Source organism: Lampetra planeri, chromosome 21 (genome assembly GCF_965212315.1).
Source record: "Lampetra planeri chromosome 21, kcLamPlan1.2.h2, whole genome shotgun sequence".
In the NCBI taxonomy this organism is placed as follows: Eukaryota; Metazoa; Chordata; class Hyperoartia; order Petromyzontiformes; family Petromyzontidae; genus Lampetra; species Lampetra planeri.
The window spans coordinates 6,923,427-6,944,358 of record NC_136127.1 but is presented as its reverse complement, the minus strand read 5'-3'; the positions used below and the strand labels follow the sequence as shown (position 1 = coordinate 6,944,358).

Here is a 20,932-nt window from a genome sequence, read left to right as displayed (position 1 = left end):
AAACCGAGGATCTCCGGTTTGCCGAGTCGGCGCGCTAACCATTACACCACAGCAGCATCGGGGTCGGATAAAGACCTATAATTGCATAGTTAAGGCTTCAATCCCATGATGAAGATCCGTTATGACCGGCTCCGACTTAATTGGAGCAGGCATGTCAGGGCCACATGCCCGCGTCCACGTTACACACGGGTTTAAAAAAAAAATGCTCCATCACCCGCTCAGGAAAAAGTTGAGCAGTAGAATGCAACAGCACACTGGGTGCTTTATTTTATTCATTCATCATCGGTCATGATCAATCCACTGCTGGATGAAGGCCTCCCGCAAACCATCGCCATCTCTCACAGTCTTGCGCTGTATCGATCCGCCTTGCACCTGCACGCGGGCTAGATGTATTGTTTTCAAAAAAGAGAATGCAGAATTGATGTTTGCGCGTTTATTTATCTCGGTGTTACCAGGGACTTGGCACGAGGTCATGCACCGTGTCCGCCGCGCGCCGCGATCACCCGCTCAGCAAAACGTGAACTAATTGACGGCAAAGAGTCCATCTCCTTTGAGCGGTGTCCATCTCCTGCGGCAGCCGTGAGCCACACACGCCCCACGATGGATGAGATGAGGCCCGATGGACGAGACTGTTGAAGGAATGGCAAGCCTGCAAGGACGGGCCACTGCGGAAATGGAACGGTGAGCACGGCGGGAGTGAGAGAGATTGTGGTCTCGGAGAACCGTGAGGGATTGTGAAACGCGGGGAGGCTTTTATCCAGCAGTGGATAAATAATGGCCGATTATGATGATGATGATGATGATGGAATTATACATTGACGTGAATAACATTAAAGGTACCAGTCACTGAGTTGAATGCTGGTGCAGTTGTTCGCGAACTGGCCCATTAACTTGACAACCTGAGTTTGATTTAAGGCCATGGCTAAGTATTCATATTCTTGCCGGCTAAGTATTCATATTCTTGCCATGGCTAAGATGAGTGGCGAGTGATAACTGAACTGGCCCCGTGTCCCTTCCTTCACAAACCCACACAAACCAATGTGGTGATGTATGGTCAAACAACTCCAATTTAAAACATAAGAGGATATCTTCACCCTGCAATGGATTGTTAAAGGGCTGTTATTATGATATCAGTATTTAAAATCCAGTCCTCCACAAGTAGTTGATTTTTTTTTTTCAGACCTTCCAAATAAAACCTGGGTTATTCTCTCCCATTAAAGCATTTGTTCGGGTAAAAACCGATTAAGACTGCTGCTTGAGTGTCATTATTATATTACGTGTAATTCATGACCTCATTTGCAATATTGCGTCATTATTTAATTTTCAACTTGTGCTACTAAAGCCGTTAACCAAGCGGCCGTACACCCATTGCCGCCCGACGAGACGCATCACAGGGTGTAACCTGGGAATTACACAGGAGATCTTCCACCAATTACCGAGAAACACAGGGCCCTGATTGATGTCGCATTAGTTGGGCCGATATAAAAGGTGATTCATACGCTTTTGCACGTTTCTCGCAGGCCCCAAAGTCAAATAACCATATCCCCCCCTCCCACCCCGCCACCTCCCACCGACCGACCGACTCAACCACCGATCCCCGCCACGCCAGCCTGACACTTACCACCACGCACCCAGCCCGCGCGCCGCTCGCGTTAATCCCACTCATCATCCGCACCGCGCGCAGCGAGTAGCGCGGCGAGTCGTCTCACAGGCAGCCATGGCCAGCATCACCATCTCCACCGCCAGGAAGGCCTCGGTGCGCAACTCCGTGCCGCGACATTCCGCCGGCTTCAGCAGCCGGTCGCTCGGCGGCAGCGGCAGCGGCGGATGGGGCAGGTTCAGCGGCGTCGGTGGCGCAGGAGGGTTCGCGCGTCGCAGCGTGTTGACGTCCGGGTACCGGGCCGGCTCGGCCGCCTCAAGCTACGGCTACGGCAGCTACGGCAGCTACGGCGGAGCGGGGGCGGCGGTGTCGGCCGCGGCGATGGCCTGCGCGGCCCCCGTGGACATCGACCGCTCGGTGCTGCCCACGCGCACCCAGGAGAAGGAGGCCATCAAGCACCTCAACGACCGCTTCGCCAACTTCATCGACAAGGTGGGGGGGGGGGCAGGGATGGTGAGCGTGGGTTCTTTTTCTTTTAGTAGATTTGTTGGTTCGGTCGGTCGGTGTTGTTTGCTTTACCTGGTGACGTTTATTGTCTTCTTTCACATTTTTGCAGTTGGGTGCTTTCGGTAATTTTCATGTTTGGACCAAATGATGGCCTGCTCAGTGATGTCACAGAGGAAGTAACCTCCACTTTTCAACAGGTGGCGCATTCCCATATTTTTGCTGCCAGATATTACGATGTGGCTGAAAGAGAAATATCGGATCCATGAAGGACGGATCAACATGATAAAATTTAATTTTGCTCAAAATGGCTATGGGGCAAGCAAACTAAGTAAACGATTTCCTTCTAACATTCTGAAGCTGAATGTGTCTCGAGTATAACGCCTCTTCTGCCGGTCCAACGTCAATAGAGCAAATGGCACAAGTGATGTAATGTCCACAGAGGTACCTTGTACGTGTTTCAGTTTGGATTCTTTTTTATTTCATCAACACTCTCCATTAGCCTTCCAGGACTAATGCATGTTACGCTGAGAACAGAGTAAATTCAGCAGGGTTTTATTGGGTGCAATTGTGACCAATAGCCATATTAGACAATGAGTACATCTACATCGGCATAATCGTCAGTTCACTGCAGCTCCAAGACTCAGTAGTCCCCCCCCTACAAGGCGTGCAGTGAGGTTAGGAGATGCCCCGCGTGTGTGCTCGGCATGTGAAGCCCCGAAGACCGGAATCGATGATTCCTCCGACAATGTGTTCATCAGGGAGGGAGTTCCAGATATCCGGACAGCAGAGTGAAGGGAGCTTATGTACAGCGAGCAATGTTCTGGCAACTCGGGGGGGTGGGGGGGTGCGCGGGGTAAGGGCGTTGCTTGGTAGGGTTGTGCATTATGGTTTATAGTGGGCTTTTAAGAGACCGTGTTCGTAAAAATATTTTCAAAGTTGAAGGTCCCATGATCGACTTGGGCACGGTTTGAAATCCACACCACGATTTCCCCATATTTCTCAGCTACACTTGCAATCACACAATGCTATTAGTTGCAACGCGAATACGCGTTTGGTATCAATTTCAGGGAGGTGGGCCCAGTAACGTCAAATGATGCCTAAGCAAAAGAGGCATCAATACATTTAAAGTCACATTTATCTTCACTGATATTTGAAAATTCCAAATCAGTAAGTAAACTCAATACGCTGATGGAGACCGATTACATATTTGTTTTTATTTCAGTAGCCTTATACGATTCATTCCAATAACCCTGTGCGACCTTGCAGAGCCTTGTTGTTGGCAACTCAACGTGGGCACTGTGGCTACTCTCATAACCATAACCACTACAGACACACTACCACCACTATCACCACCACTATCACCACTAACTACCACCATCACTACCACCAACACCACACTACCACCAACACCACCACCACCCACTACAACCAACACTACCACCACTATCACCACCACTACCACCACTCACTACGACCACCACCACCCACTACAACCAACACTACCACCACTATCACCACCACTAACTACCACCACCACTACCACCAACACCACCACTACCACCAACACCACCACCACCCACTACAACCAACACTACCACCACCACCAACATCACCACCAACACTACCACCACGACTATCACCGCCACTATCACCAACACTAACTGCCACCACCACTACCACCAACAACACTACCACCACTCACTACCACCACCAACACTACCACCAACATCACCACCAACACTACCACCACGACTATCACCGCCACTATCACCAACACTAACTGCCACCACCACTACCACCAACAACACTACCACCACCCACCACAACTACCACCAACACCACCCACTACAACCACCACTACCACCACCACAATAAAATATTTCGGTGGGAGGTCAGAAGTCGAGGTTCATTTCTATGAGTCCCCCTCATTATATTGTTCTATGATTATCCAAGAACCACTCCAGCATTCAACCATTTACCACACACATTATTATGTTTGTACTATTTTTATTTTACCCAGGTTAGGCGCACTGAGCAATACAGCTCTTTACCAGAAACGATCCGACCCGCAAATGATAGCTCAACGAAGTGGCTTATCACGTGGAAATGTATTGCAGCCAAATACTCTTCTCAGAAGCCTTGCAGTGAATACGCTTACACTACATGCCTCGTAATCCCTCACGATCGTCAACCATGAGGTCATCCACAGCTAGCAGAAGGCTTCCCCTAACGCTGTCGCCCATCCCTCACTGTCCATTACGTGGCACTCAAAATGGGAATCACGCATCATTCAACAAGCATTTAGCACACATCCTCTTTTCAGAAGCTGGGCTCATTTTGAAAATCCGTGATGAAAAAGCCACGTTTGTTTAGGCCTGAATTTAAATCATGCATGACATTTATAATAAAGGCATGACTGCTATGACTGATATGAAGGGCATGACTGAAATGCAGGTTGCAAAGGGCGTTGTGTAGTTGTGATTAACATCCTCTACATTGGAATGACCACTGGGATAGTTGCTGAAGTACAGCATAAATATACACCAGGCGGCCAAGAACACTCGTCCAGGAGTACAAACCATCATCACGCAAACGCCAGTCATCCTCGCAGCGGCTTTTGGCTGGCCATCGAGCAAAGATGGTCACCGCATCGCGCACTTTCAGATGTGCTTCTGCGGCCTACACTAGGAAACCACTGGAGCTATGCCGTTTTAAATGTGAATTGAAAACTAATTTCTTTAGAACTGCTTTTTTCTGTCCAGTTTGTTGTCCTTCCCCCGCACCTCTGATAAGCACGGTTGTCTTCGTACGGCGCGAAAGAAGTTTAACGTACGTACATACATCGAGCTGCATGCAACTCGTGTCCAAGAACAGAATCGGATTCACGTTCCCCCGCGGGGCACGGCAGCGGTCGGCCCCCGCTCGAGCCAATCACCCCCCAATTCCTGAGCCCACTTTGCCTCTTCCTTCGTGTTATCGTCGTTTCAGGTGCGCTTCCTGGAGCAGCAGAACAAGGTGCTGGAGGCGCAGTGGTACGCGCTGCAGGAGAAGACCACGACCGGCTCCAGCGTCGACGAGATGTTCGAGGCCTACATCAACGGGCTCCGGCGGCAGCTCGACGGCCTGGGCCACGAGAACGGCCGGGCGAACGGAGAACTGCACCAGATGCAGGCCGTCGTGGAGGACTTCATGAGCAAGTGAGACCTCGTGGAGGAGTTGTGCCATTGCTCACGGTTGCTGGGCACAGGCCGAAAGGCGGCGGTGGTGATGGTAGCGCTGCTGACTTCCCCACTGGGGGTGCTCGAAGCAGAAATTCATATGCAGGCAGACCTCACTTAGCGCAGCCCCGTCGAATGCCGATTCGGTTAGCGCTCACACCTCCAGGAACGCAACCCTGAGCACTAAGCGAGGTCTGCCTGTGTTTGGACACGTCACGTGACTACAGACATCACATGCTGGACAAGCTATACAACCGAATCGTATGAACGTTGTTTGAAAAATAGTTAGTTAATGAATATCAATGAAAGTAAAGTTGTAGCGGTTTTAGAACGATTAGATTTATTTTTTTATACGAGTTAGATTTTGAGCTAGTATTTGTTGCAATGCCATATTTTCATGCATCTCTTCCCCCTGAGCCACTTGAGGCCCAATGCATTTGCCTACTTTGCTTATGCCTTGCATCACTAACGTCACACAAGGCCCACAATACCCAGTGGCCAGGGTAATCCTGGTGCCACTGCACCAGGGTCTACTGGGGTCCACTGGGGTCCACCAGGGTCCACGGGCTACAGGGAGGCAAGGTGCCAGGCTACGTACACTGAACAGGGGCTACAGGGAGGCAAGGTGCCAGGCTACGTACACTGAACAGGGGAATCCCGTCCGATTCCTTGCCCCAGGGCAAGGAACCAAAGAGGGCTGCCAAAGAAGCATCACCACTCATTCGTGGACGTGCGAGTGAATGCACCAGCGCGATTACCAATCATTCAGCGATGATTAGAATTGGGGTGGTGAGCCCGAGTCGCTCTGGTGCCATTAATGATTGCGTGCGCGCGTGTCTGTGTGTCTGTTATATATTTACCGTGGGGAGCGGTGGTATAGTGGTGAGCGCTACGCTGCGCTACAAACCCGGGGACCCGAGTTCGATTTCTGCTCACGGACAAAACACCCAATGACGATAATCTGAACCGGTCCTGGACGTCCTCCATTAGGTCGACTCAGCCTCAAATGAGTACCTTGTGTGGTGTGTAAACATCGCCATTTAGGAGCCAAATGCGGCTAGGCGTGGTGCTGGCCAGTCACCCCCTCGTGTGCCGTGCCGGCCTTCATAGGTGCTACTCGCTAACAGCGCTTGCCCCAACAGTCTCTCAAGGCTACACAGGGGATCTTTCGTGTTTTTGTTATTGACAGGTACGAGGCGGAGATCACCGCACGCATTCACAAGGAGAACGAGTACGTCGTCATCAAGAAGGTGACAGCTCACAGCGCGAGCTCGTCACTTGCTTCTCTCGTGTCGATGGCATCTAAACCGGCGGGTGTGGAGAGCCTTGCCTCTGCTCATTTGGTGCCCATAAGAACAACGGGGCAGTGTTCATCTCCCCCTTAACAGCCCCGAGTTCTTGGGTGTAAAATCCAGACTTCCCTATGTGGGAGGTGAGTCTCTCCATAGGATAAATACGGTTGACTTCCCCCCCCCCCCCCCGCAAAAATGGTACTCATTTTATCAACCCCTGCAGGGGATGATTGGCCGAGGCAACCTCCGAGCAGGATTTGAACTCGCAACCTTCCGATTGCGACGCCGCGCGCTCTCTACCGATGAGCCACGTGACAATCTGTATTTAGACTGCAGGAGGAATCCGATGAGCTGTGAAGCTCTTTGTCACAGATGTCCAGTGTGGGCGGGTCAGCAACGTCGAGGGCTAACCAGCACTTTTCAACACCGTTGGCGGGCCACACATTAACACACACACACACAGGTCTGTTAGTCCTGTGGCTGCAAGAGGCCCTTGCGGTAACAGAATTGACTGCGTGCTAAAATTAGAAACACATTTTTTTGTGGCCAGATCGAAAAAATTCCCGTTTTGTACCCGGGGCCCGCAGACCGGTGGGATTCCATATGCCGGGCTACGAAGGGGGAGCAAATTGGGACAGGATTGGGGATCCCTCTTTTAATTCCTTGCACCAGGGCCCATGCCAAGCAAGCTATGCCACTGGATCGAGAGGCTCACATATAGAGAGACCCACAGACTCACATAGACACCCATACACTGACTAGCATAAGAGACCCATAGGCTTAGGGACCTTTATACGCAAATGGATAGGCCTAACCCATGGACTTACGTGAGACCCGCAGATTCACACAGAGACCCATAGACTCCCAAAGACCCATACGGCGGTGTAGCTATCGAATGTGCAGGCGGTGCAACTGCACTGGGCCAGATGAGTCCAGAGGGCCGGGCTATGAAGAGGGGGAAATTTCACATGGGGGGGGGGGGGGGGAGGGCACACTTGGTTCCTTTCACACGGACCAGAGGTTGCATCTCGGGTACCCGATACCCGTACCCTACCCGATACCTGGCTACCCGTACCCGGCCAGGTATCGGGTACGGGTACCCGTTTGCGACCCTGGTGCGGCCGGGTACGGGTACGGGTAAGGAATCAAAACCCGTTTGTGACCTCTGACACGGACCAATATCCGACCACGCTACGGCCATGGTGTCATTAGAAGGCTTTCGCTGCTCGTCGGATTTACGAATGTAGCGTGTGCGGATGCGGCGGTATTCCGTCACCCTTAACGTCTCGTGCAACGATGGCGAGAAGAGCAATGGCCTCATTCTCGTTCACAGGATGTCGATGCAGCCCACGTCATCAAGATAGAGCTCGAGGCCAAAATGCAAGGTCTGGTCGAGGACATCAACTTCCTGCGGGAGATCTTTGCTCAGGTGCGTATCTTATCGCTCGATGCGTTCTACAATCGTAATCACCATCCACTGCTGGGTGAAGGCCTCGCCACGCTGTCACCACTCCCAATGGAGTCGCGATGCCACACCCCATGTCGATGCCACGCGTGAGCTGGTCCCATTGAAGATTCCCTTTCATTTAATTATTTAGCAGCTTAAGCCCACTGAGCTATTAGCGCTTGTTCAGAGGCGACTTGGCCACGAATGATAGTTCACTTTATAGAAATAGCCAATTAACACAAATGCGTGTTTCTAAATGTGGAGGTAAAACCCAGAAGATCCGGAGTAAAACTTCACTCGAGCACCACAGGGAGAACAAGCAAATTACAAGTACACAACAGGCATCATCAGGGTGCGGGATCGAACCCACGCAATCCTTCATAGCAGACGAGGGAGACAACATCTCACCACAGCATTCATTCATAACGCATGCTCACTTACATCTGCCGTTCATGGCCACATACTGTAATGGTGGCTAGCACCGCAGGGTCAGTGCTAGCCACCGAACCGACCCTGCGCCCCCCAAGAATTATCTTTCGTGAAGATACACGTATGTATGTTGAACTTCTTTAGCACCGTACATCGTCAACCGTGCTGATCAGAGGGTGCGGGGGAAGGACAACAAACTAAACACAAAAAGCAAATCTGAAGGAAATGAGTTTTCAATGTAGATTGAAAAGTGTATCGTTCCAGTGGTTTCCTAATAGCGGAAGGTAGAGCGTTCCAGACGGCCGCAGAAGCACATCTGAAAGCACATGCGATGCAGTGACCGTCTGTGTCATATGGCTAACCAAGAAAAAAAAGAATGAATTCCACAGCGACTTTGCCCTCCTAGTTGCTGTCCCATTGAAACTGAAATCTCAATAATTCGCCCTAACGGGCACGGGGCCCTTCGGCAGGAGCTCAGCGAGCTGGAGGCCCAGATCAAGCACACCAACGTGCTGGTGGAGATCGACAACAGCCGCAACCTGGACATTGACGGCATCATCGCCGACGTGCGTCACCAGTACGAGACCATCGCGGCGCGGAGCCGGGCCGAGGCGGACGCCTTCTACCAGGACAAGGTGGGCCAGCCCCCCCCCTACCCCCCATAAACCCCGAGGCGTGTGTCCCGGGATTAATATCTCACTGAATGTTTCCTGGGTCAGTTTGGGTGGGTGGGTGGGGGTGGGTTGGTGGGTTTGGATGGGTGGGTGGGTTGGATTTGGGTTGGTGGGTGGGTTTGTGCGTTGGTTTGGTGGGTGGGTGGTTGGATTTTGGTGGGTAGGTGGATTTGGTGAGTGTGTGGGTGGGTGGTTGGCTGGGTGGGTGGGTGGTTGGCTCGGTGGGTGGCTGAGTGGGTGAGTGGCTCAGACAGACTCGGCTGGTATTCAACTGTGCAAGCGTTGAGTCATATATACATACGCTCCCTATCAGACAGTGCTAAAACTCTCTTAAGTACACAACAGCGTGGTAGAGGTGGTGATACTGGTATGGCTGGAGCTGATGATGCTGATGATGACGATGATGATGATGACGATGATGATGACGTGGGCGCCATTCCCAGTTTGACAGGCTCCACTCGGACAGTGGCAGGAACGACGATGAGTTGCGAATCATCAGGACCGAGATCAACGACAACAATCGCCACATCCATCGCATGCGGGCGGAAATCGACGCCCTCAAGAAACAGGTGAGGGCGAAACGACGCTCACGATGAACGCGCCGAATCACGTTTGTTAGAATCGACGTTGTTTTTAATTAAATAATATTAATTCGCTCTGCACACGTGCGTGTGTGTGGAGCGGTGGTGTAGTGGTTAGCGCGCTGCACTACGAACCCGGCGACCAGAGTTCGACTCCCGCTGACAGCCAACACAAGTAACGATTATCTACACCGGTCCTGGGCCTCCCCTAGATCGACTCAGCCTCAAATGAGTGCCTGATGCGGTGTGTAAACATCGCCACTCGAGAGACAAAGGCGGCGGGGCGTGGTACTGGCAACCCACCCCCTCGTGTGCCGTGCCGGCCTTCATCGGTGCTCGCTAACAGCACTTGCCCCAACAGTCCTGTTCAGGCTACACGGGGAGGCCTTTATCTTCGTCTCCGTTTGTACGCGACAGCGCGCCAAGCTGGAGGCGGCCATCGCCGAGGCGGAAGGACGCGGAGAGGCCGACATCCGGGAGGCGAAGGCGGCCATCGCCCAACTGGAGGAGGAGATCCACAAGGCCAAGCAGGAGATGGCGCGGCACGTGCGAGAGTACCAGGAGCTCATGAACGTCAAGCTGGCTCTGGACATCGAGATCGTCACCTACCGCAAGCTGCTGGAGGGAGAGGAGTCCAGGTGCGTGGAGAGATGTTAACTACCTCGTCCTGGTATACAGGAGGTCGTGGATTCGATCCCGACCCTGACTGACACCTGCTGTGTATTTGGAGTTTCCGTGTCTCTCTCTTTCCCCGTGGTTGCGTGGATATTTCTCTGTATCCTCCGGTTTTTCCCTCCACATTTAGAATAAACGTGCATTCAGAGCATTCGGCCGCAATACATTTCCACACGATAAGCCACTTCTTCGAGCTATCATTTGTGGCCAGGTCACTTCTGAAAAAGAGTTGTATAGCTCAGCGGGCCTTACCTGGCAAAATAAAATAAAAACGTCGCGTGGAGTGTCGCGATTGTGCGGCCGTGCTGTGCTGGACGACCTTCAACGAGTGGGGGCACTGCCCGACTGAGAGGAGGCCCAGCGCAGGTCACGTGCACCGCCAGGTCTCGAGCACGTGCCGTCCAGCCCGAGGGAGCGAATCAAAAACGGCCGTGCCGACGCTCTTCCCGCAGGCTCAACGTGTACTCGTCACAGATCGGAGGCAACGCCTCCAGTGTCACCTACAACACGTGCGTCGATGCCACCCCCTACTACTACGGAGGAGGAGGAGGCAGTTATTCTAGCACCTCCACCATGGGACTGTCAGCCTCCACCGGTAAGCTCTCTGCGATTATCATAATATTAATTGTCACTTTAAAAATGTATCATCATTTAGTACATTTGGTATTCGAGCTACCGCAGTTTGGTGGGGCGGTGTCACTACGCGTCATCTCAATTGAGTAATTTGCGGTGTCATTTTTCAAATTTGTCAAAGCTGGCACACAACTGCCTAGTCTCTTTTAAAAGACGTCACGGTCCACTGCGATGCAGACGGTCAGTATTTTACGAATGACACACCCGCAGTAGTGACCAGGGCGGCCTGTCGGGTTCGAACCGCGATCCTTTGGCGGCACAGTGGTCGGCTCGCAAGCAGCGCGGGGAACCGTGTGATTCAAGTTTGATTCCCCAGCCACAGCTAAACATCAGTGGTGAGCGAAAACCAAAGCGGGGTCCTGGACCGTCACCGACGCGCACTGACCAGTGGCGGTGAAGTATGGTCACACCCCCCCCCCCCCCGTGACCAACGCGGCATGGGGAGGCCTTCATCCAGCAAGGGAATCGACATAGGTCCATAAATTATGATCCTCGTTATTGTAAACAATCGCAACCTGTGATTAGACATAACCACAGGTTTCCCGAGCTTTGTGCGGTAGATGCATTCCAAAAAAGGGGCGCGCAAAGCGAAATCGCGTAGGGTGGACCGCACAGTCACCCAGCCCACAATGCACCGCACGAGAATACAGCTGCCTGCCGACTAACACACTCAGGACGCAAACGACGTTGTCCCGCGTCCGACCACACAGCCGCACGCAAGTGAATTCGAACGGCGCGTCGTGAATTTTGGGCAGCAGTAGGTTAGCCGAGCGTGCAGCGCAACATCGCAGACGGCGAACGCGCACGTACAGCGACGGAAACCTTCCGAGCAAATGATCACACGTTGTGCATTGCCGGCCGTGAACAACTGCCCTCTGTCGCTGTCCCGTGCACGCAGGCTACAGCGGAGGCTCCACATACAACTACTCCGTGCCCACAAAGGCGGTGGAGACCAAGCAGTCCAAGAAAATGGTCGTGATCAAGACCATCGAGACCAAGGACGGCCACGTGGTGTCCGAGCAGTCCGAGGTCATCCGAGACTGAGGGCACAGCGAGCCGGAGCCTTCTCGCCAAGCTCGTCATCGTCCATTGTCAATCCACTGCTGGATGAAGGCGATGTTAATGGGGTTTAAAGCGCCCTCGGTGCGAGACCTCTGTGTTTCCCTGGCAACGTCGCGACGTGTCGGATTGGATATCAAATGTTGCATGTGCGATCGGTCTAAATGGAAAATGTATTTCTTTAGAACTGCTTTTTGTGTTTAGTTTGTTGTCCTTCCCCCGCACCTCCAATTGGCACGGTTGGCCACATACGGTGCGAAAGAAAGTCAACGTACATACATATGTACGGTCGGAAACGTGAACCCTCCAACCACTGGAGGTGCTACGTTCGCCACCATCGGATTAAAGGAGTTACCTGGTGATGCTGCTGCTGCGTTGGCAGTGATGCACAAGCACAGTTGACAGCAGCAAAAACAACTCAACGCATTTATCAACAGCACTGTGGCTTTAAAAGGAAAATACCGTTCACAATAGGGAGACGTTTTGGACAAATGGCCCTTCTTCGCAGCACGTGGAGAGACCAGAGAGAGGCAGAGTCGACAACAGGAGGACTCGGTTCTCGTGTTGTTCCAGTGGCTCTGAACAAGGCCGGAGGAGAAGCTCCAGAAACACATCCTTCTTCTCTGTGAGCTGTGATCCCCTCATTCTAGAGTACAAAGTGGAGGTGCGAGTGCTACTGTAACGACTCTTGACGACGAAGTAAGAGGGGCCACTTTGTTGGGACACGGCCACAATATACCGGAACCCCTTGGCTTCAATCTTGTCTTCAGCTTGCCTTCGCTCAAACGTCCCCTCCCCCCGTTGTGCTTTTTTTATTTTATTTCGTTCCAGTCCCCTTTCTTGAACATTCCCTCACTGCATTTCCCTTCGCCAATCCCTGTCCCTCCCCTATAAAGGATCCCAAACTTCACCTCTGGGTTCCATTCTGTTTCCCGCCTAGTCTCATTCAGACCCTTTTCTCCAATCACTTTAAAAGCCTTCCTCACCGACCAATCCCTGTGGAGGCCTCTTTCGGCCATTCGGAGACCTTGGTTTATTTTTTTGAAGAGCAGTTAGGCTGCACATTGGCTTGGGGTAATTCTTTGGTCGTTACATTATGATAGAGGATGGTCAAGAGACGGGGCTTTAAGCGGGCATGCAAAACGTATTAAAGGCGAAGATGTAGGCATTGCTTGCGCGGATGAAAGCTGAACGAGCTTGAAGAATGTTACGATGCTTTTCGTTTGGAATTTCGCACAGTAAAATGGTCGCCTCTCCACGCCAGAAAAGGTATGCTTTGGTTTATATGGGACCCATGTCCTGTGTTAACTCGGATAATAATCATTGACTTTGTAACCCAACTTTACACGGTACCGAGCTTTACGTGCGTTTTCCCCGAAGACCATGAATAAACACAGACCCACAAAAAATGCACTCGTTCCCCATGACTGAGCTGTGTTCTTATACAAATGTGTGTGTGTGTGAACTGAGGTTGATTCCCAGCAACTGCGAAACGTCAGTGTCAAAGTGAAATCTGCACCTGTCCTGCCTATTTTCTTGGGGTCAGTGGCCGGCAACCTGTTGCTCTGGAGGCTCTTTAATGACCGCAGTGCGGGCTCTTGAAATTCTAAATAGCAACGTCTCTTCTTGGTGTTTTGGTTGAAGACCCCTGACCATTGGAAGTCCAGTTCACCATGGAAGTCCAGTTCACCGTGGCAGTCCAGTTCACCGTGCTAGTCCAGTTGACCATGGAAGTCCAGTTCACCATGGAAGTCCAGTTCACCGTGGAAGTCCAGTTCACCATGGTAGTACCAGTTCACCATGGAAGTCTAGTTCACCATGGAAGTCCAGTTGACCATGGAAGTCCAGTTCACCGTGGCTGTCCAGTTCACCATGGAAGTCCAGTTCACTGTGGCAGTCCAGTTCACCGTGGAAGTCCAGTTCACCATGGAAGTCCAGTTCACTGTGGCAGTCCAGTTCACCGTGGCAGTCCAGTTCACCGTGGAAATCCAGTTCACCATGGGCAGGGCAACCTGCGGCTAGGGAGCCGCATGTGGCTCATCAAGCACTACTTTGTGACGTTCTTTATGAAGGACCGTCTCGTATTCACCACAGTGCATTGCGGCTCTTGAAATATTTGTTTTTACCGAATTCGAAAACAATTGGTTCTTATTGTTATTTTGGTTGCTGACCCCTGCCCTAGGCCCAACTGAGCCTTGAATGAGTGTGTGCACATCAGTACTGGGGAGATGGAGGCGGCCCGGGTGTTGGTTCTAGCCACACAACCGCCCTTGCAAACCTTGCCTGCCCTCATCAAAATGCACTCGCTAACCGCACTTGCCCCTACAGCCTGTGTGACTCTTACAAGGAATGTTTGTCTTTGAGTGCTTTGTGTTTGGTTACGGACACAACCACTTTAACGGGTGGTGCATCTGTCAGTCTCCGTTAACCCCGTAAACACCTTGGCCTATCCCATGACCTCCTGCCATACTTCACGTGGCCTCAAAGTCCACCTCGCCTGGCTCAAGCGCCATGTTGATGTAACCATTACTTCGAAAGAAATAGCGGTTGCTATTGTGCATATACGTATGTGTATATGCGTGTGAAAGTGTGCTCACAAGTGCTCGCTAATAGCATTTGCCTCGATAGCCTGTGTAGATTAAAAGGAGGAAGGATCTTTGTGCACTGCCCCTCCTCTATCCCACTTCAATTACAGAGTCTTTACATTACCAGTAAGTAGCGTGCACACACAGATAGGGCATTGCGACCTCAATTGGGCATCCAGTCTGAAACAAGCACTCTGGTGACATCACTGCCAATTCGAGGCAAACGGTGACAGCTATTCATTGGGTTTCACAAAAGAAAGCAAATGGGGCGCGCCATGGTGGTGAGATGTTAACTACCCCTGATGGTCGTGGGTTCGATCCTGACCCCGATGTCTGTATATTTGGAGTTTGCATGTTCTGCCCGTGATCGCGTGGCTTTTTCTCCGGGTCGTCCAGTTTTTCCCTCCCCATTTAGATACGTGCATTTAGAGTATTTGGTTGCTATACATTTACATGCGATGAGCCACTTCTATGAGCTTTCATTAGTGGCCAGGTCGCTTCTGAAAAAATATATATTGCCCAGTGGGCCTTACCTGGTAAAATTTAAAAAAATTGTAAATCGCTTCCGCTGGACGGTAATTGCCTCCCGCACAGAAATGTGTTCACTCACCACCGAGAATAATTACATATTCACCCCAAGAAACCACATTCTTCCTCGCCTGCTCTGTGCTCTGCAGATCCGCACCACTTAACTGTACGATTACAAAATAATTGGGCAATTTCAGCATGACGGGACTTCTTAGGAGTACTAGGAATGAATTAAATGACCAAATGTGGCCGCTAGTCGTTGTGAAAATTGTATATTTCAACCTGGAATCTCCTGAGCCATGCCAGACTGCCTCGGCATTGCTGCAGTCGCCAGCAGGGGTGAGGGTGGTCGTTGCCTCCGACTCTCTCTACGAGTCGCTTTGATTACCATGAAGAGGTTGAAGACACAGTGGCTGTGTGGCTCATAGGTTGCGGCGCTTTGCTAGCACCGCTGACATCCTCGGTTCGAATCCAGGTTTCAGCCGCCCATGAATAAATCGAGTTCTCAACTGTAGCAAGTTAATGGGCCTCAGCCCGGTTATCAATGGCTGAATGAAAAATAATAATGAAATTCGGTTTTGCACTTGATTTTGCTCAATTCCGTCTTTAAACGAATTCCCACTACATTCATTGATCTGACACAAGGGGCATGCTGCTCGGCGAGATTTCAAAATCGATTCTTCGTCTCATGATGTGATGCCCATTATACGACTATTGAAATTATAAAGAAGGCACCCAAGTTGAAAAGAGGAAAATTCTACAGTCATCGAGGGCAGGTGCTCATCTTTTATATATTAATCCTGTCTTAGTATTTTAAATTCCACCTTCCTGTAACAGGAGTGAGTTACATCGGTAGGACGACAACTCTTGACTTCCCAAAAAAGCATTTGCTCATTTGATCTGCAATGGAAAGATGGAGGGCTGAAGTCAACTCTGAGCCAGGATTTCATCCCGCGACTTTTAGACAGCGAAACATTGTGCAAACTGGCCGGACGTGTCGCGCGATAGCGAAAACAATCAAGGTTGAGACATAGTGGACGACAAGGCGCAGCTCAGCTTTGTAGGCGGTAAAAACAAAAAAGCTAACGTCAGGGAGCTGTGCGTGACTATGGTAGTAACATCAAGTTACAGCAGCAGAACGTGTGTTTCTATTAGACAAGGATGCGGGTACAAGGGGCACAAGGCATTGGCGTTTCTATCGGCGCGCAGGCAGTACAACTCATTCCTTGCGCCAGGGGCCATGCCAAAGCCACACGACGCCACGGGTCTCGAGACGCTGCGACAAACGGGGAGGACGGGTTGCTTCAATTGGGGAACAGGAGGCCAGAGGAGAGACCAGTCGGTCATAGTCATTGGCAGTGGTGATGATGATGATGTGATAACGATGATGGTGTTGAAAATTATGGGCAAGTCGGAAGTTGATGATGATGGTGATGATGATGATGGTGATGATGATGGAAAACAGACAGAGTCAAAGTCAGGAAAGAGATGAGTCTTGCACTTGGACTCGACCAGGGGCAGGGAGTCGGCACCACGGCTGTCCCCAATGGCTGTGCACCGCTGGGCAAGTTCCGAAGCTCACGGCACTGCCACTCGTCACGAAGGCGCGGTTGTTTGCCTTCACAGCGCCACGAACAATACCCACAACCTAACCACCTTTTTTTTTTGTTATAAGCCATTACGGACTTTGCGTCGTCTATTTTAAATTCCATTCAAACGCGTAAATCTGTCGCTACCAAATTTAGGAATTACCCGGATAATACGAAAGGCGAGTCCGTAATTGTTATTTCGCACATTAAACGAAAGAGGGTAGATATATATTTTTTTAAATCGTTAACGCATTTTTTTTCCTTCAGATTTTATTGTAAGGAAGACGTAGGTGCGGCAAAAAGCCGGGTAATTATTTTTAATTTTTCTTGAGCAACGTAATTCCACAATTGCAGCAATTAGCCACAAGTGTATTTGATATCTCCTCCACCGTCTCCTCCCGAAGGTGTCCATGCAATTTCAACCCAAACCCATGGTGGCTGTTATATAAAACGCCGGTAATTGCGCTCGAGCCTAGGACTGCAAATGACGGCTTATATAAAATATAAGTCCCTTTAAAAGTCAAGACCATGCATGCGTGGCGAGGAAACAGGATCCGATTACATCGAGGGGCAATTGTGTCACATGACGGAGGTGCCGTGCCGCACCCTGCGGACGATCACGACCGTGCATCTCGAGATGCTGTGCAGACGCGGGAGGCATAGCTTCACTTTGCACAGAAACAGTCAATCGTCATCGTCGTTGTCGTCGTTGTCGCGCGACTGCTCTACGCACCACCGTCGCTCTCTGTTGCCCCCCCCCCCCCCAACACACAACCCAATCACCCTCAGCTCGCCCAATGCCATCGAATCAACCGAAGCTAAGCGGGGTCGAGCCTTGCTGAGTACTGCACTTGGGAGAGGCGGGTGAGACAATTGACAGAACATGCCTGGTGTTTGTAAGGAGTCAGGGCTAAAAAATGTGGTCGGGAGATGGCAGTGCCGGGTGTTACCCTATTCATATTCTCAGGTTTTTTTTCTCCTCGTATACAGCGCGGTGCCGGGTTATCTCCGGGTTATCTTCAGGTTATCTCCAGGTTATCTCCCGGTTCTGCGGTCTCCTCCCGCAAAAAGCCAAATTCTTATTCATGGAATTGGCCAAATATCCCATTTGTAGCAGGATCCTCCTGAAAATGTCCCTAGAGACTCGGTGAATCTTTTTCTGGATAGATAAAGGGCATTGATTATGTTTATTATAATGGCAGGAGGAGTGGTGGCACAGTGGCACACACACGACACCCTGGCGACCTGAGCTCGTGACCTGACCACGGTTAGTGTGGAAAGTGACATACATGAACCGGTCCTGGACCTCCCCTTCACCAACCCGCCCTGACCAGTGTGGTGAAGTATGGTCAAACGACTCCCACGACCTGAATCCAGCAGTGATTGGGTGATGGGCAGGACGCATCACGAGGAAGGGATCATGGTCGACGTTTCACTTCGTGTTCTGGGAGCTTCTTAGGGAACCCAATTCAATTCCTGAAGGCGGCAAACGGCATTTGATCATTTTAGCACTCCGAACATTCCGTGCACCACTCCGCGTGCTGGAACCTGTTTTCACTTCCCGAAGCTCCGAGCACGTGGAAGGAACGAAACGTCGGACAACGTGCCGGTACTGTACAACGCGGTAACACATCGAAAGTGGCTGTGTGGCACAACCGCCTAAAAGAAACCACCTCAGCAGTAGTATCACCACAGCCAGCCTAACACAGTGACCCAGTGACAGGAGGAGTCGCCAATTTACGCCCCAATTACTAAAGGTGCCCCAAAGTGCTGCTGGTGTTGAAAAACTGCACCCGATCATCATTTTCGGCTGAGTCAACCCCTGTGTGGGAGGAGGTGGGAGGAGGTGGGGGTTTCTTGATGACAGGTAAACTATTTGATGTGGTTTGTAGGAGTGAACGGCTGGATGATGGAGTTAATGAACTGTGCCATTTGTCTCGGTCCAACCCTCTGCTGGACCCACAAACACACCACAGTGGCAACGAGGCCCCTCATTTTATCTGTCAAAGAGTCTTGGGGAAGTGTTCATAAGCGAGCTCCTTTCAAAGAACGATGCGGGCGGAAGTGGGAGGGTGGTACGGCCAGCGATTCGCCTGAGTCACCGTTGTTTCTCCGGCCCGTATGTTGACACACTGCTGCTCCAAATCACTTTAGGCTGAGGCGACCTAGAGGAATCCCGGGACAGGTTCGGGTTTCTGACTGCTGCACACTGGTTACGTGTGCAACACGGCCAGACATTTGAAACACAATTCACGGAGGTTGATTGCAATGCAGCGGAACACATTCAGCAAAGCAAAGATTGTCCGTGTAACTCGATCGAGAAAGTGTTGTTTGCGAGCACCTATTAAGGATGACACGACGCACTAGGTAGTGGTGTGGCCAGTATCATGCCATACCCGCCTTCGATTCCCCGCTGCTGAAGTTGACACATCACGCCAGGCATTCGTTTAAGGCCGAGTTAATCTAGGAGAGGCACAGAACAGATTCACGTATAATTCGCCACTGACATTAGCTGTGGCTGTGAATCAAACGCAGCTTTGTGACATCTGAGCGTAGTGCGTGGAACAATGTGCCACCGCTCGCACACACACACAAGCAAAAACACACACGGACACACTGCACCCCTGTACTCTCTGCAGTGTGGAGTCGATGATTCGTGGATCTCACACACGTGGTGCGAATCTTCCCACCTATGGGCATCGATGTGTCATACATTGACTTCCCAGGAGAAGGCGGTGCAGCAAAGTGCAGACTAATATTCACTAAAACTATCAACTATTTCGATTTGAACAGGTAAGGCCGACTGAGCTACGGAGCTGTTTTTCAGACGTGATCTGGCCATAAATGACAGCTCAGGGAAGTGGCTTATCGCGTGGACATGAATAGCCGCCACATACTCTAAACGCGTGTTTCTAAATGTGGAGGGAAAAAACCAGAGGAACAGCAAAATAATTCACGTGGCCACAGGGAGAACACGCAAACTCCAAATATACAGCAGACGTCAGGATCGGGATCAAACCCATGACCTCCTGAATAGCAGGCGAGGTAGTTAACATCTCTAATAATGTATGGGATAAAATGTTGCCCCCTCACACCATTTGGTTTTCTCTGGGTGCTTCGGTTTTCCTCCCACAGGTATAAACACTCATGAGTCGACTGAAAACATCTCAATAAATAGAGGACTGCAGAGCTTGGGCAACTGTTGGTCGCGCCGGCTCACCACCTGGGTGCCTTCCACCATTGCCTGTGGTTCCTCAGCTATTGTGAGATGTCATTTGCATGGACGACACAATATACAATCATAAACATTAATTTTACCACCCGATAAATGCTCACTGTCCAGCGGTCACAATGTCCTGAGCTCGTTGGCAAGAGGCCACATCGATGGATTCATATTTAATGAGACATGGCAGTGAATTTGTGAGGCCAATTTCCTATTCCTTGGCCCTTGCTCGGTTAACCTTGACGGCTTGCGTCCCAGGGAGCATGCGCCTGTCTGCACACCATCCACACCGAGGCATGCCAAGTGGGAAGCACACACCCAGTGGTTGTGCACACAAATAACATTGCAGATAGGAAAAGATCCACTGTTAATGTCGATTTGAAATACACCCGTGCTGCGAGCTCAGGTGAAACGTGAAACTTCAGTGAGAGACTGGATGACAGTGGACTCGCATGACCTCTGCCTGTTCCTCCACTTTGAAGTTGGAAGTGGGAAGTTTACTCGGTGCTTCTGCACTAAAGCCATAAATTGCAATAAAATGTGTTTTTTATATGACATTTGTACAGAGGGCATATTTAGCTTATAGCCAAAGGTATCTGCGTGAGTCTATGGGTCTATGTGTAAGTCGATGGGTCTCTTTATGCATCTATAATTGAAAAAGTAAAATCTAACTGTAACCACATCTTGAGACACTACATCTACACAGTGGTCATTGATTTTAAGGACAGAGAGAGGCAAACCGTCATGGGCAGTGGAAAAACCAAAGATATATGAAGCTGTAAGTTTAACATATCTTGCTGGGGAAAGGGAGTTCCAGACTGCAATATAATGCATCACTTTTGACCAAAAGAATTTAGGAAAGTGCCCGATATGTAACAATGTGACGACGTTG

The 20,932-nt window shown here is 50.8% G+C and overlaps 1 protein-coding gene and 1 long non-coding RNA gene across 2 annotated transcripts in view; one reads left to right on the top strand and one right to left on the bottom strand.

Annotated features, from left to right (window-relative positions):
* The window catches only part of LOC144724611 (uncharacterized), a 60,835-nt gene that overhangs the window by 10,732 nt on the left and 29,171 nt on the right, over window positions 1-20,932 (bottom strand). The gene's annotated exons all lie outside the window — the stretch shown is intronic.
* LOC144724609 (keratin, type II cytoskeletal 8-like) lies at window positions 1,604-13,522 on the top strand. Its single transcript, XM_078603883.1, has 9 exons — window positions 1,604-2,092; window positions 5,096-5,304; window positions 6,515-6,575; window positions 7,951-8,046; window positions 8,964-9,128; window positions 9,611-9,736; window positions 10,166-10,386; window positions 10,876-11,018; window positions 11,955-13,522. The coding sequence occupies exons 1-9, from the start codon at window positions 1,718-1,720 to the stop codon at window positions 12,098-12,100; spliced, it is 1,542 nt and encodes a 513-aa protein (XP_078460009.1). The 5' UTR covers window positions 1,604-1,717; the 3' UTR covers window positions 12,101-13,522.

Coding starts and splice junctions, on each gene's coding strand:
- LOC144724609 (XM_078603883.1), top strand. CDS start 1,718: ATGGCCAGCATCACCATCTCCACCGCCAGGAAGGCCTCGGTGCGCAAC. Junction 6,576..7,950: donor AGTACGTCGTCATCAAGAAG/GTGACAGCTCAC, acceptor TCTCGTTCACAG/GATGTCGATGCAGCCCACGT. Junction 8,047..8,963: donor TGCGGGAGATCTTTGCTCAG/GTGCGTATCTTA, acceptor GCCCTTCGGCAG/GAGCTCAGCGAGCTGGAGGC.